Source organism: Anabas testudineus, chromosome 11 (assembly GCF_900324465.2).
Source record: "Anabas testudineus chromosome 11, fAnaTes1.2, whole genome shotgun sequence".
In the NCBI taxonomy this organism is placed as follows: domain Eukaryota; kingdom Metazoa; phylum Chordata; class Actinopteri; order Anabantiformes; family Anabantidae; genus Anabas; species Anabas testudineus.
The window spans coordinates 15,742,051-15,759,644 of NC_046620.1; the positions used below are offsets into that span (position 1 = coordinate 15,742,051).

General features: G+C 42.5%; 2 protein-coding genes across 2 annotated transcripts in view; one reads left to right on the forward strand and one right to left on the reverse strand.

The window, feature by feature from the left end:
- The window catches only part of dlgap3 (discs, large (Drosophila) homolog-associated protein 3), a 141,000-nt gene that overhangs the window by 52,187 nt on the left and 71,219 nt on the right, over positions 1 to 17,594 (forward strand). The gene's annotated exons all lie outside the window — the stretch shown is intronic.
- On the reverse strand, positions 3,357 to 4,659 carry LOC113154091 (THO complex subunit 3-like; the record flags this gene model as incomplete). Its single annotated transcript, XM_026348099.2, has 3 exons — positions 3,357 to 3,794; positions 4,151 to 4,251; positions 4,421 to 4,659. Coding segments are annotated over 3 exons (504 nt in total), but the record flags the coding sequence as incomplete, so codon positions are not given.

The following is a 17,594-nucleotide window of genomic DNA, read 5'->3' on the forward strand; positions in this document are numbered from 1 at the left end:
GCTATTGTTGTCATGTGACCACAGTAGCCAATCGCAAAATTCCTCTGCCTTAACCAATTGGAAAATTGCATTATTTCGCCTGCACTACTGGAGTGTGACCTGTAGTAGGAGTGCTAGAGCACTAGCTTGCACACACACATCCGACATTTCTAGCTGAATGTGGACCTCTTCTGAAATTTATACAGATGCTTCAATAGGGCTAAAGGAGGCTATCCTAGCAGTTTCCTTGTGTGGACCACCCAAAATGTCCTCACAAGTAAAACTGCCCTCACAAGTAAGGTGTCCTGTCAGGGGTTGGTCTGCACAAGTATAGCAAGACAAACCCACACACACACACACACACACACACACACACACACACACACACACACACACACACCTTGTCCAGAAGCATTAGCATCTGATTGGATTGATGAGCATGCCTGAGCTCATCTGAACACTGCTTTTGATGAAATAGAGGAGAACCTCCTTGGAAAAAGCTGTTGTTCAATCAATGAGAATATTGATCCGAGTGAAACCTGATTGAAGCTTCAAGCTCATTTCTGACCTGCTTCAGCTTCCATCTGTTTACTGTGTGAAGCCCATTAGGAAGAACCAACCCCTGAAAGGTTCTTACATTGCAGTAGTAGGTCTAGATACACAAATACAACTGTAACTGATTATTTCAGCTACATGTTTCTAAAATCTCACTTTGCATTTGCTACTGAGCATCATTTTCTTCTCTGAGGTGCATCCTAACAAGCATTCTGTCCACGTGCCATTATTTAAAACCTCTTGCTGTCGACTAGGGCAGACTTTGAAGGTGTGGATGAATCCCTCTCTTCAGAGGCAAAGTTAGAGTTCGAGGCCACACGAGCTTCCTGTTGCCTAATTTCTAGAGCCAGTATTGATGTTCCACATACCCAGTCTTGGAAAACGTTTACTGAGAGGAGGCTCCTTTCCCAACCTTAATGGTTATATGGAAGGAGAATACAAAGTCCATCTGACTCCTGTGCTGTGCGGTGTGGCTAACCCGACCACAGGATGCTTGGATCCTGTGGAACTTGCTGGACCACTTGTAGAGGAAGCTGTGTGAGCTGAGAGTCACTGAAGAACTCATCAAATACGATCATTGCCAAAAAGATCAGAACCTCATCCTGAGCCTGTTGGAACACCAGCCTACGAAGGACTCCTTTCTACTTCAGCTCAGATGTGTGTTCTCTGTGTATGGTTGAAATGAGGTATGTAGCCTTCATGTTAAGGTAATAAGAGATACAGAAAACATCTCAGGAGGATTAAAGTCCAACAAATGGAAGCTGAGTTGGTCTAAACACCACCCACTGACAAAATCTCCATTACAACAATTTAGTTTGGATTCTTAACATTCAATTAGACAGAAGCTACATTAGAGTCATTTTTCAGTCCAGTTCAATTTGATTATTTTGTTCCAAATCAGCCAAACTGATGTCATCTGAAGACCTTACAAAATATAACTATATATAGAATTATAAAGAAAACACATATATATGTATTAGTATAGTAACTCTTTAACCTTCTGCCATTTGATTTCTTAAAACTATGAAAACATTTTCTCATCCTATAGAGGTTCATTTAAATGATCTAGATTGAAGCATTACAAATAAAAATAAAATATATAAAATAAACTGTGTTGCTGGAGTCAGCAGTGACATATACGTTTAATAGATTTGTCTGCTAGCTCTGTACCTTTTACTGACTTGACAATTTCTCAAAAGCCAGAAATGATTTTAAACTTCACATGAATCACCGAGAGTATTTAATGCTGCTGTCTATGCAGTGAGTTTTGGAGGAACATCAAAATGTCCTAACAGAAATAATTTATAGGCAAACTGTAAATGACATTGTGAGGTAGGTCCGTGTAGAGCCAACGATTTCCAGTCAAATCAGATAGACCTCCCTGATTACACAATGGGACAGGCAGATGAGGGAAGCCCCGCAGGCAGCTAAATTTAATTTATTATCCCATGATGCTCGCTGGCAATTGTCTCCATGGATATTGAACGACCTCGACAATGTCACTGCTACAATAAATAACAGCGAGGACGAGCAGGGGGAGCGACGGGGTGACACGCTCAAGGGCCATCGAACAGGACCAGGCCACATTCAATATCAGGTGCTTGACTCGACTGATTTAACAGGATTCCTCAGCAGAGACCGTGTTCATCAAGTCATTTGAGAATTTCAGCTTCAAACTCATCTTTATTTCACTGCAAACTCTGGTTCTGGTGGACGTGGTTTCGATCTGCTCCTACACAGATTCTGGAGAGGTTAGTTTGTGGTGAGGATGTGATCTGACCTCATCACCCCACACTCCACATTTTAACATTATAAGGATGGATGTGAAAGCTGCTGTTCTGTTGTGTTACATATATTATGGTCTGCATGAATTTGTTCTTCAGGTTTTCTTGTGACTTTTTCAAATTACTGGTAGAAGATGAATCATGAGTGTTTTATAAATTGCCACAACAATAGCTGGGAGAAACAGTGATTGGGAAAAAGAGATTCAGAGGAATCAAGCAGTGAAAACATGAATTAGCTCGTAACACATGTAGATATTTTAACAAACTTTAAAAAGAAGTAAATCAAAGTTAATTTTATGCAAAAGAAGCCGAGTCAGCAGAGCACCGTCTCTCCACAGGAGGATTCTGAGAAGTTTGGCAGCTTTTGGAAGACACAGCTCTCATGTGGTTTAGAACTAAATTAAAAGAAAGTGGAGACAGTGGGGTGCTTGATGTTATCCATGCGAAGATAACAGGAAGCCACGAGACAAAAACATCCTGCAACCTGCTGGTTTAAGGCGGAGGGGAAAGCGAGCCACCAGCTGTCACCGGCCCACAACAACGGCCTTAAATCTGGACTCGTGGTGTGAACGACATCATGGACATAACAACAAAGTAGTCGAACAACAAATGCTAAGAAAGACATGTCCACTGATAACAAATCTATTGTCTGACTCAAGGTGTTATGTTTCTACCTGTGTTGGTTTATTTATTCTGCCCACAGCTCCTTCTTTTATCACCCAGCACACCCACGCTGCATGCAGGTTGAAGGTCCAGAGTCATTAAATGAATGTTCTGATTTTCACGTTCGTTCTTATAACATAAAAACATGTAACGCTTCCTTCAACAGCTCAGATTAAAGGCAACAACGTTAAGGAGCAGAGACATGAATAAACTTTACTCCTGTGTATTGTGCTTGATACCGAGATCAGCTAGATTAGATTCTTACAGCCCGAACACACAGCAATGAATAATTGGATTGACAACAATCATTCCAAACGTTCCAACATTTGAATCCATCTTCAGTAGAAATTAATCTTACCCAGGAAACAAGAATAATAAAAGAGACCAATTTTAATATCAAAATGCTGTGTACTTTACATAAAAACTATACATTACACTGAGAATTGTTTTCAATTCCTAAGAACTGAAAGGGCAGCTGCACCATCTGCTGGTGGCAGACAGTTACTGATTGACTTGCATTGGAAGTGTGACGCAGCAGCATCCTCTCAGCTGTGAAGGACTTTTCCTTGTGATGCTTCAATTATTTTGCCCTGGTTCTTATCACCGGAGAGAAAACTAGTTTTACCAGCACAAAATGAGCTCATCAGTCTCAAGAATCGTTGGGGAGGCCAAACAGTTTGACAGTGCCCGCCTCCCGGTTATTGTCGTACTTTCCCTCCTTGTCGTCGCAGGCGTAGGCCAGCAGCGGCCTTTTTGGATGCCAGGCGACAGTAAAGGTTGGAGAATCACACTGAACCTCCCACAGCTTCTCTCCTACACATTAAGGAACAAGAAAATGTGTTGTGTTCTTTAAAAGCAAAAACAAATGTGGCGTTCGTTAACAACTCCTCTAACACTGGTAAATATAAAAGGCAGACGGCGATAATGTAGATTAAGATTCTTATGTTGGTGACAAATGAAAAACTGTCATTTAAATAATCTGAAGGTTGTTCTGTGAGATCTGTTTGGGATAATACACAAATGAAGAGAATGCAGATCCCTCAAAAGCTTTTTAAGTGCTGTGCAGACGTAAATCATGAATGACAACAACATTTAAAAGCTTCCTTTTAAAGTCTTCCTCTGACTCTAACGTTTGTTTTGTAGTGTTGCTATTAACATTTAATACGGACCTGTTTCCACTTCTGCAATGTCTATAAAGTGATCCTCTGAAGCAGAGGCCAACATCTTTCCATCATGACTGAAGCTCAGCGTCCTCACTGGCCAATCAAGCCTGTAACGACATGAGCAATAGAAAGAAATTAACAATTCAGTAATTCATGAAATGAACCTTTTTGTTGATAAATCCCAAAAAACAGACAGATGTTACGCATTTTAAATAAAACAGCAGATTATCAAGAGCAGTCATTTCAACACATACACACAAAAACACACAGACTGACCTGGAGAAGCAGCGGACACACACCAGCTCCTCTACATCCCACAGACTGACCAGGGCATCAGCACTTCCTGTGGCAAAGTATTTTCCTGTGGGGTCGAACTTGATGCAGATGCAGTTGGACGGGTGAGCGTTGATGGACTGAATAGGCTTCAGCTCTGGATAACTGTAAACAACAAATGTATTTAAGTTCAGAGAACACTGTATGGACTGGTATCTGTGATCTGTGCCGTTCACTGGTGTTTACAAAAGCACAATTATCAAGTACGATAATCCAGGAATTATTAAATAAAAGCTGTGTTTACTTGTGTTGATTTCTCCTTTGGTAACAACAATATTGCGTTGAGATGTATTAGAGGTGGCGTGAAGACAACACGTTACATTTCACGCATTTGATTTTAATAAATTTGCTTCTTTATTGTTTTGGTATAAAATACTGTCTAAAAATGTAAAAATAAACAAATAAATACACTAAATTGTCCCTGCAATGCCAGTTTTGGGTATAAGTGTTTCAGATATTGGCCTGAAGTATTAATCTGGAAAATTTGGGTTAATTGTTGCAGCCAAGTATAAATATGTAACTCCACACCTTCAGCAGACTGTGGCTTCACTGAGCAGCTGGCAGGTGTCAGTGCTTGAAAAGTGACATGAAACTGTAGTCAGACAGCTTATCATGAATATGTAGAAGCCGGAGAAAAATACGTTCAGAGATAATTCCGATAGAAATTCTGTTCATTGCAGTAAGCAGAAGCACATCTGTATCTGTGCCTGTTTGCGTCTGAGGGCAAGTGGAAACCATGAACGAGCCCCTACACATGATAAATGATGATGATGTTGGTTACCTGACTCATATTAAAGTGGTGCATTGGATGTTATTTTGATGATCTACAGAGATATTGTAGGCGCTCAGGAGATAGCGCCAATGGAGAATTTACCCATTTACTCAAGTGAGAAAGATAAGATCGCCAACACAGCCCCCTTTATCTTCTCTACCCCTTCTTCCCTCTGATGTCAACAGGGCTGATATTGTCATCCGATCTCATCTCATGCTCTCATGAAGCACAATCATAGAGGTACAGTTTAGCTGTGTCTGTTTCTCACAAGCCGCTGCACTAATGACTTTGAGTGTTATCCATTCTGTCATCATCACTAATCTGGTCTGTTGGGCAGCTCATCTGAGATTGGCTGGCCTATCAGATTAGCCTTGGTAGTCCTGATTTGTAACACCCCCAGACAGTTAAGGGATTATGGAAACTGTGTCTGTTTAAATGCAGGTAGATTTATAAGCCCAGCTGTCAGTTGTGAACAAACAGTGGCTTTTGTGCTATTCAGGCTTTTCAGTTTTAGGGACAGTACAGCGAGCAGAAAATGCTACACCAAATAAGGGGAAATATCATAAAGGGGGAAAAAAAGTGGAGCTGTAAAGAAGAAAAATGTTCTCCATTGTCTCTCGATATCCTCGCTGAGAGCTGTGCACTGGTGCTTGATGAAAAAGGAAGATAGAAGAGTTGTTATTGAGATCTTATTTTCTCTCTCGCTTGCTATTCACTATATTTTGTGTAAATCCTTTTCCTGGTGGGAGACTCTCACTTTTCAAGAATGCACAGTTAGTGCCCAAGGGAGGCTTTTTAGGGGAGATGTTTGTGTGCGGCTGCCTTCAGCTGTCTGTCAAAGAGAAATGGGAGAGAAGGGATGTAGATAGGAATGGAGGAGAGGTGGGACTAGACGGTGTTTGATCAGTGGGGTGCTGAGTCACACTGGGATGTGATGTAGAGACTGGTGCTTTGCGACAGACAAGAGGGAGCAGAGGGAAAATAAAGGAAGCTAGAGACAGACTTAATAAGAATGTTGAGAGGTAAAGCCTCAGCGGTCCGCGTCCTCCATCAGGGTGTCTTTCGCAGAACAAACACACATGCAGGCACATCAGAACAATTTTCTCTCTCTTTTTACCCCTCTCCTCGTGTACCTGTCTCTGTGGGGTTCTGTCTTTGATTGTAATGTGTCAGGCAGATGAAGCAAAAATCCTGTCATACGCTGTATTCTACCATCCATCAGAGGTGTGGTACATTGTGTGCAAGAGTGTCACCTGTGGGCTGTGTTTTCCCCATGTGCTGACACATGTGGGCCCCTAAAAGCTCCACTATTACACCTGCAACTGTAGTGAGCCTTCACTCGGGAAAAGGGAATCATCACATGCATAGTGACACACAACCGATACTTCTATTTGCATTATTACTTACTACACGACCAGTTAAATGCATTGTTAAAAGGACCTAGGACATTCTCAGGCTAATCGCGGACTGCCTTGAGCATAGTTGCTTTAGGTACATGTCATCTGCGAATCATGGCGACCTTGCAACACCATGCATTCATCTGGAGTGTCAGTGTGCATGTTGTCAGAAATGAACGCGATGATGTGAGAGGCAATCCTTTGAACGATCTGTGGGGGCAGTATGAAATCACCTCAGCAGCTTTGAATTAACAAAACAAGAATATAGTGGAAAATGTTGAAACTCTGCAGCTACCTGCATCTGCATACCTGCCTTGAGTGTCAGGTTAAACATGCTAACCATGATACAGATGACATTGCCATTGCCATCTGCATACGTATGCATTGGTACAAAGCAAGCATGTGTTCAGTCTCACCTAGTGATTGTGTGGCCGTTAGTCAAACCCTGGAATGCTACCACATTAATTTCCATATTTGTCTCCTAAGCAGCAAATTTGGCATTAGCTGGCAAAACATTACAATAACAACTAACTCAGTGCTAATCAATTCATGACAGGCTTACTCCATTTACTTGTCATATTCGATTTGGCTAAATACTACACTTGAGTTTGTTTGGAAATCTATTACATCTGTTTTCATTATTTAAAAAAAAAAAAAGAAGCGAGCTTTGCACAAAACGCAGGTGAAAAGACAAGTTTGTTAAAACTTCCGTTCTGTGTCGTGTCATTATAACAGCACTGGCCCTTTTCCAGTTGTGGCCAGTTTGGGTTAAATGTGGCTCATCTGGAGGAAGGCCAGAGGTAACAGCTGCTGCCAAGAGGAGAGCAATAGGGCCCCGCAGCTGTCACACGGCGCTGACCTGACTGCATACAGGGGAGCAAAGGTCCAGCAGCCTGACATGGTGCTGCAGGGACCTGGACCTCTATCTGGGATGTGATGGCCACAGCTAATGAGGAAACACACTGAATATGAATAATAATTTGATGACAGGAAAATAGAGGGGAAGACAGATGAGTTACTTTATTTATTTTGACAGTATTATTATTTCTACTACTAGTAGTAATAATAATAATGTAATTACTCACAATACTTGTTGTGGTTGTCTGACATACAACAAGAGTTGTGTACAGTAGATTAAAATATCATGTGCGACCTCTCGCTGTGTGAAACATTTATGGCAAATGTAGTGACACCAGCATACCAGATACAGATACATAGAGATACAGTAAGCTCCACGGGGGACACAGTAGCAACGTGCAAAAACATGCATGTACACACAACACACAACACTGTGACTGTGAGCTGCAGTGGTTGGCTCTCCAGAGTGCTGCAGGACTGAGGCCATTAGAGACTGAGCCAGGGACAGCCAGGGTTCTGGTACCTACACCATCCACTAATGGAATACATTTACCATATCTGTGAGTGTGTGCGTGTGTGTGTGTGCATTTGAGTGTTTTTATGCTGTTCCTGTTACTAGAGAGCAGCACATTCGGGGTACAGTGCACAGTAAATGTGTATGTGCAGTACTTTAATTCTATGCCGAAATGCATAAATGCATGTATTCCCTCACTTCTGCCATGATGCTTGCATCTAGCTCATCCTCAGTGTTAGCTGCCCTCATTTACATTTACTTTATTTCATTTTTTGAAGGATTCTAAGTGCCCTCTCTTACAATGATCACTAGAAATGTATGTATAATATATTAGAGATTGTGCAATTGCATGTTTTTACCTTGTGGTGTGAAAAATAATCATCAGATAGCTGATGATGACGTTTTCCGATTTAGATAAACAAGATAATTGTATCACTTGAATGTTCAGTGACCCCAAACCCATCAGATATGTGCTAGTGCTCTTTGTAGACTTACAAATCTTTTCTGTCTTTTTTTAAAATATTCAAACAAGATTATTTTGAATCAAAGCGCAGCTTTTCGGGCATACGGTGACAATTCTAAACTTCCATTTTACACATCACTGTTTTGCTGCTGACGACGGGTGTGAGCTGAAACGTTGGGCTTTGATTCAACTTTATCTTGTTAGAATAAAGAAGAAAAGAGCAAGCCTCTTTGTGGCCCTCCTTCAAATGACTCACTTAAATGTGTCATAGAAGAACAAATCTGTCTCTTTGGCCCAGTGGATATTATAGTGCTTGAGCCGATATCAGTCTTTTGGTCCACTTCACATGGAATTTGGAAGCTGGAACACTGATTGTGCTCTCTGTTACAAGCTGACAGCATTTCATTACCTCATATCAGTAGAATGATATGGTTTATGCAAATTATGTATATTACATTGCAAAGCTGTGAGCCATAACATTGCATTTAATCATTCAGTTCAGCTTCAAAAAGCAATTAAACGACCTGCTGAGGTTAAATAGTGTTTACTGTGCTCTGTGGTGGATTTACCTTTGAGTGAAAGCAGCCAGGAATTAAGAGAGAGTGATGGGATTATGTTTTGTTGTGGTTGTATGCTTGTGTGGATGTGTCTACTGAGTCCACAATGCTTTGCCCTGGGCAGGCAGCCCAGTGTGACTATTTTCTTTGACAGCTCTTGTGGACTGATGTGTATATTTGTCAAGGTAAGTGTGTACGTGGGCACATGCGTGTGTGTGTGTGTGTGTGTGTGTGTGTGTGTGTGTGTATGTTACACTGAAAACAAATTCTCTAGCTAGTATCCAAATATGGCCGCCCCCTAGATTGATGCTGTGCTCAATTTAAGACAAACTCTAAAGGAATAGTTGTTGAAATTGAACATTTTTTTCTCAGATGCAAAAATCTATTTGAATTGGATGGAACCTTGGATTTGGAGAATCTTTACAGTCCTAAATGTGTGAGCAAACAACTGACAACATAAATTCAGCGCCATGATGAAAAAGATACAGTGTCTGGATTTTAAGTTGCAGTGTGTGAGTGTAGCAGCAGACTCTGGTAGATTGCCCCAGCTACCTCGCACACTTTGCCTCATTCATGGCTTGAGTGAGACATACTTGGACTGTCTGCAGCTTTCCAGAGTCTTGTCATCTAGGTTTGGCACCATCTCGGCTGTACAGAGACCAAAGCGAAATACAGCGCTCAGTGTCACAATATTCGGCATCTTACGCTACGGACAGGACACTGCACATTTGGGAAGAAACAGTGGAGTTTTGTGCAGCAGCCGACACCGGAGGTACCCTGCCTGCACCATACATGAAATAAGGAGCGGTGCTGCTAATGTCAAACAAATTACATTTAGGTAAAGTAATAATGTTTTTTTTTTTTTTAAGCTTCACCGAACATGTACGACGGTGCCACATTGCACGGCAAAGGCCACACATTTAATGAGGGAAGTACACGTTGAAAGATCTTACTCAGCGGCCGATTGATTTATCAATCACATTACACATTCGCTTCACAGTAATCTATCAGAGTCAATCAGTGTCGCAGTATCAGGACAAAGAAAATCTTCAGCTTTAACAAGATAGTTGGAGCAAGCTCCAAATACTTAACTCTGCCCGAAACAACAAACAGCAATAGTCAACTAAATGAGATGCATTGACCAATATGACCTGACTTCAATTCCTATGTAAACCCATTGATCATTTTTACAGTGTTGCCAAATATATGATGATTATGCGTTTATTGTAAATTGTATAGTACTAATATTTTAGTATGTATGATGTAAGACAGTTTCTGTCGCCACTCACAACCTCCTATAAACTCATCCTTCAAGTTTTTTTCTGGTTAGATTATCAATAGCTTCTTGTGAACTTGATAAGATGTTTAATTGTATAAGCAGCCGCACTGACCTTCAAGCATTCACTGCCATACATATGAGCTAATGTTACATTAAAAGTTACTCCTCGGAAGCAAGAATTTCTTTTTGAACTACTGCTGTAAGGTCGACGTAAGTCCTGCAGATGAAGCCAGTATGGCTGATACATAATTATTATTATTATTATTATGTGGTCATCGTTTTCACAATTAGCCTCCATGTGACTTGTATACACCCATCCTCTGAAACAATACTTTCCACAGTGTAGGTCAATTCTCCTTGATGCCACCCTGCCCTTTCCTCTCTCTCTCTCTCTCATTCATATGCAGTGCAGCCATTCGGGTCAGTTCTAATTACTGGGGTCCAATTGGAATTGGCTTTTCAATTTTTGATGCTGCAGTGGTGGAAATCGCAAAGTGCCAGTGCCAGCGTTCTCCCACCCCCACCCCTCTGCTCCAGCGCCCTTCTAGTATGACTTAATATGCCTGATACATTCACCTCACTGCACCAACACTTTGCAATGCAGTGCGACTGTGTATGTTTGTGCACGAGCGTGAGCGAGGGGAAGAAAGATGAGGCTATTATGGTAAGTCACTACAAGGCCAGGCACTTTGTGTGGCGAGAGCAGGGTGTTTACACAGCAAGCATGCATGCGTGAGTGTGCGTGGGTGAGAAAGAGGGTAAGTGCATGTGTGCATATAGGGGTGAATTGAAGGAAAACAGCAGAAAGAGAAAAGAAGACATCTCTGAGGGATGGGAGTGGCAGAAAGAGCCTGGGTCTTCTCTCTTCTGTCTTTCCTTGCGTCCGCAGTGCAGGAGAAGAGAAGATTAAAGTGAAGATGCTCCTTTTGAAGTTGGGCAATGTAGAAGAAGCAGTAGCTACATACACGCATAGACACACACTTACACACACACACACACAAAGAGCAGCTTCTTCCTTATAGCGTAGTAAAGTCAGGGAATATCAATGCTGCTCAGACTGCCTTTGATTCAACCTGCCTTTATGTGATCCCTCACTACATTTTAACATCTCTCGCTTCAACCACAAAAAAAAAAAGACACCCTTCCAAAAGAATCGAATTCCATCCACTATTTAAATGAGAGCAAGGTGATAAAGAAGTAAACTCGATTAAGTCCTAACAGAGTTGTGTTTGTAGCCATTGTGGGATTTGCAGCCTGGGTCCATGCAGATATACCGAGGCCCCGAGGTCCACTCACTATCAAAGACGGAGGTGGACATTACAGCTGTAAATGTTTGCAGTGGTGGTAAATAAGAGGATTAATCTTCCACTTTCAGCACACACACAGACAGAGGCACACACACTCACCCGAGTCCGGCAAAAGGGGCCTAAATATGAGTCTGATGCAGAAATGTCAAGAGGTAATTGTAGGAGTAATACTCAGACTGGTGAAATGTCAGACTCACCCTGCTATTAGTGAGTAGTCTCCAACCTGCTCCCTGATGCCATTCTTTACAGGCATATGGGCTCTTCCTAAACCAATGGTAAACAATGATCATCGACTGCTTCATGTTAATAACTGTGTTGTTATCGTGTACTTGTGTGTGTGTGTCTAGAAGGCACCATCTGCAGGCCTGTCAGAGTGTGATTCAGAAGTCGGAGGACGGCACATTTCCGTGCGTGTGTGTGTGTGTGTGTGTAGTCGCATCCATTCTTAGCTTTCAAATCAATCTGGATTTATGGGCATCGACGTGTGCAGTCATGAAGAGTGATCAGGCTTATACGATCGCTGGGATTCACAGTCAAGTGCCCGTAATGACAAAGCCCAAATAATATTGCTGATGACACTCCAGGAGAGCTGTCTTCAGCTCAAAAAGCTGTCCAAAATAACCCCAGAAACGCACTGGCCTCATAATATGAATATACTGGATTTTAATGTCCTTGTCAAGTCTAATGTTTTCCCATTTGGATTCTCCGGAGGCTGCTGCACTCCTTATCTACTTCCCTACTTGACCTAAAATTCCTTTTTTTCAGCATGGAAGAAAAAAATGGCGCCGGCCTTTTTTTTTTTTTTTTGTTCCTTGGCTTCATCTTTTCGCATCATTCCCTTCACACTGCCCTTCATACCCCCTCGTTCTCTTTAGAAGCCTCGAGACAGACGATTTCTGAGATTTACCTGCTTCAGTCACAGCATTAAGCCAAATCTGTCTTATACTGAAAAGTGTTAATATGAATTATGGTCTGATAATGTTGCTTAATAAGGTTTTAATGGGATGATACGACTTGGAACATTCTTTTAACTACAAAATGGCCAAAAAAGGTCAGATGCCACTTCTGTAGCAGCTAATGTAACGTATGCAGCTATAAATTAAACTTTGTCCTGTGGAAATCAGCTGCAGATGAGAGATTTCAGCAACATTCAAAGAAACAAACACACACCGTTGCCTACAACTCACAAAAAGCCAGCCACTCTCTACACACTAACCACATACAGTATATATGATAAATAGATGTATCTGACGCAACAGCCCATTTCTTCATCCTCAAACATGCAGAACACTTTCCACAAGTGCACACACTTTGCAACATGCACACATATCTGAGCACACACCGTTCCATCAGAGATGTTCGAGCTTTCAGGCTTGCTGTCTGTGTCTCTGAGGGGAGTCCTACCTCACATACTGTACAGCAAGAGAAAAGGCTGCCTGAATTATTGAAGGCAGAAGGAGAAAGATGGCGAGTGAACGGGGGAACTTGTGTGGAATGAGAAAGAAGTTGACAGGCGGAGACAGTCAGAAATGGAGAGAGGGAGGAAGGTAAGAGTGTGTGGAGACTCGCCGGGAAGGAGTAGAAAGTGAGGAAACGCATCAGAGAGTGCGGATGCTGAAGGAGAGATGGAGCGATGACGCGACATGAAGAAAGGGAGGTAGAAGTAGAAGTAAGTAGAATGTGTAGTTTTCCCTGTGGCATGTTTGGCTGCTGATGTAAAGAGGAAATGGCTACATCAGAAGGGGCTTTTTTTTTTACCTACAATGAGTTTAACAAGTTGCGGAAATACACGCATGCCACGCACAGACACATAAAAGTCCATGCCCCACAGGAGTGAAGGAGCCGAAGGGCAAGAAAAACAAACATCGCTCAGTAATGTCTCCTTCATGCTCAGGTTACACTGCTCAGTGCAGCTGCAGAGGCTACTGGGCTTTTTGCTTTGCTTTATTGCTCACGTCACTGTTTACGCGTGCAAACTTTTGTGCGTCCCCGCGTGTGTGGACGCACGCGTGTGTGTGTGTGTGTGTGTGCGATAAACTGGCAAATGTAGTGGGGCTCCAACTTCCACTGGTGCTGGCTTTGTATCAGCACCCAGCTGAACATGGCTGCGGATCAATGTCATCTCCAATACACACACGCTTTAACTTGTTTACAGTTTAAACAGCAGGTGGCACAGATAACAGACACTTAATCCGCAGCCATTTGGACAACTGAATGTGATACCCAAAAAGTTTCTTTCCTCTATTCTTCCTACTCTGTTCTATCTACAGTGTCTATCTATCTATCTAGTTTCAAATCCCAGTCTCAAATCCCAGGAGAAGCAAACATATACAGTATATTTTTGTGTTTATTGAGTTCGCTGTACCTTGAAATGACAAATACTGATTGGCAAATGTTAAATATCTATATATAACCCAGTTAGGAGTGTGCGTATGTATCTGTGTAGGTGCATACAGAGTGTACAGAGGTCCCTGAGTTCAAACGTCTGAGGGCACGTGGGTCTGCTACCGTAGATCGGGGTTTGATGCTTCTGTATAGTTTTCCATATGACACTCATGTAAAGAGTGTTTTCCAGCTGTCCTTGTGCTCATGTGGGTGTAGAGAGCCTGCGCGGATGGCGGTTCACACTCGGTGATGTGTTGCGCCGCTTTGATGACTCTCTGCAGGGCTTTCTGGTTCTGCTTAGAGCTGTTCCCTGCAGGCAATGATGCCATAGAAAGACACTCTGATTCTCAATGAGTGAGCCTATGGCTGTTGCAGAGTATCCTTATGTCCAAAGCTCTCAAACTACTTCCATCACCTCTCGAAAAGATAATGCCGTTATCACAGTGGCGAAATCTGATGACACGCCACGTCGCTTAATCAACATGACTTTAAAGGATACGCTGACAACAGTTTTTGCTTGCTGTATCATTTCTGTTGTTCATGTGACATAACATACACATAAAACGCTTAAATGATCATTTATTAAATTAAGTAATTTTAAGCAAAGACGCTTAAGCAGACTCAGTTAATCAAATCAAAGTTAAAGTTACTGTTTTCTTTTAACACAAACTCCTTCTTCGTGTTTCCCAGTAACGGGCAGAGGAAGAAACATAAGAAAAGATGCAACTTGAAGATATGACCTTGATTTATCTAACTCTGCCTGCTGAGCCTTTTATTAACTTCTGATAGCTTCAGACTGTCATTTAGATCGAGGGCTTTGTTCACGTATTGCTTACAGTAAAAGTACATCATGAAGGAAACAAAATAAAGAGACGAAGAACAGGAATAGTTGCAGCAGGCAAACCCTGTTTCACCGTTCATAAGCGCATCTGATAATTGTGAACCAATAATCCGATGCCAGAGACCAAAGCCTGTGGGGGCATGAATGTGTTTCTTTAATTATAACCATGGCTCTTTTAACATCGTCAAACAGAACTGTGTTTTCACCTTCCACGCCTTTCAACAAATTCATGATAAAGACATGTGACAGCACCAACTACACTGTTTGACTGACAGGAATGGGCGACGAACACCAAACAAGCCCAAATGGAAAATCATAGAGAAATTGCTCACATGCAAATATAGCCAGCATGGGGTTCTTGTTTGTCTGTCTTTGTATTCACTTCTTTATTCCAGAGTACCGTGTACTCAACTACACCTCAGTGATTAAAGGTGAAGTGTGGAAAAAGTTCCAGCAAGGTGTTTCCTTTTGACTGACAGTGTTGCCTTTTCGTTTTGAAGCGTGTTTACTGCTGGCCAGCAGTTCCTGCTGTTACACCAATGGCCAGCATAGCAGGTTTGCTGTGTGTTTGGGGGGGTTGGGTCATGGGTGTTGTGTGTGGGTGGATGTGCACATGCGTCCATATTTGTAAAGTGTTTATTGGCGAGCTGTTCTCCTCCCACATCTGCAGATCACTCATCAACTGGGAAGATCCCCCCCCCCCCCCCCACTTTCATCAAGCTGCATGGGAAAGTGGGAAATAATTAAGGGGTGAATAGTGTGGAGTGGGGAAGTATAGATGAGGTAGGAAGTACAGTCACATGAAAGAGGAAAAGAGAGAGAGGTAGTAGTGAGCGATCAAGCTTTGGCTAAAGTAAGGAAATGAGCAAGACATGTGGTGCAGTGAAGGCTCTACCGGTCACCATAGCAACCCTTTAAAGGCAGATCCCCAATGCAATTAGAGTGGCTTTGAGGCAGCCAGTCTCAGGGCAGAGTATGAAAAATAATGGCAAGAAAGAACTGACACAGTGAAGGAAACACGTCAGCCGAATGAATGAAAACCTGCCATCACGTGACCAAGCGTGTCAATAATTGCAAAAGGGATAATTGTGGGGAGGTGTCCGTTCTTCTGCTCCGGTTGTGGGAATTTTAATAATAACGGCACCTCTGGCAAGGCAGATTTACAGGTTTGTACGCAAGCGTGCGTGCAAAGCATGCGCATGCGTTTATGTATATCTTCGTGCGTGAGAGAAATAGAGAGAAAGAGAGGAGGCAGAGGTTTGATGCAGTGCCAGGGGATGAGAGCTTAGGGCTCAGACTGCCAAGGTGATATTATCAATGAAATTAAAACATTAGAACTGTGTAGTATCATTGACTCGCAAGCCACTCATGTTCGGTCTCGATCGGTTAAGCACAAAAGAGCGCAACATATCCGGGCACAGTGAGATCCATTTTTAGTGCTGAACGCAAGATTTGGTTGGTACAGTATCGTACAGTACTGCTACGATCTGCCCACTGCTCCTATCATCTGTCAGTAACATGGGGACTAAGGTTACAGGTTCACATCACAGGGACCAGTTTTAGCACACAGGGCGCAACTTCTTGTGCCATTTTTTATTTATTTTTTGCTTAAATGTGCAACACTAGTAATTCCTTTATCCCAATGTGTACAATTCATGGACATTCAGGTAAAGTCTGGACTTATTGGTCACATAACAATTAATATTAATGTGTCACGAGCTTATCTGGACTATGCCTAATCGCATAAACAGCGACACGAACCTTTCCCTCTGCAACCTTCCCTCCCCGATTGAAACGCACACGACAGAAATGTGACCGCGTTGTTGAGAGGGAAGAGACACCAGCTCCGCTCTGCTAGATCAGATGAAATGCATCGTCGTGAAGGGTAGCATGACATGCTCTGGATGCTGACCCTGTGAGACATAAGCTCTGCTGGCTGTACATGCAGTGATTCAACAGCAACTTCAATGGTGTGGGGGAAACGCTTGGAAGGGAAGTGATGAGGATGTTCTTCGGTGCCTTCCAGGGCAAATTGACGGCTTGCGTTGCAGCTATAGACGACTGAGTGTTTATAATGTACCATTTGCACTCTAATGCCCAGATCCTCCAACCCCCCCAAAGGGGACTGACTTCTGCCACTCTGCTGCCCTGTCACATCTATATCTTCTGTTGTTGTTTTCCTATCCTCTCTTATTTCATCCAGCTTTTTTTTTCCCCTTTCTCTCTCATCTTCTCTTCCCCTTTTGCTCTTTCTCCTTATTGTACTTTTCACACAACACACACACACACACACACACACACACACACACACACACACACACACCAATATCTTTATGATCCTGCTCTTGTCTTGATCTTTCTTCATCCTTCATTTAATTTGCTCTTTTGACCCCCACACTCCCTCTGGCTGTATTGTCATGCCTGCTTGTTTTATTCCTCTTACGCTCGTATCTCAAAGCCCCTAGCTAGTTTTCGCTTCTCGATTCCCCCCCCCCTCCTCCTCCAAGCGCTCTGCTCCCAGTTTCATCTTTTGTCACTGTCGCTCTGTAATCATTTTTTCCTCCTTTCTTTTTCCGTTCTCTCTCTTGTGTTTACACCCTCCATCTGTATAATTACTCGATCATCTCCTTTCAGCCTTCTCTCGCTGTTTGCCTTCCCCTTTCCACTTCTATCCCTTATTTCCTACCCCTCCTCTCTGTTTGCACCTCCACCGCCAAGTGTTATCCCTTCCTCCTCTTCTCCGT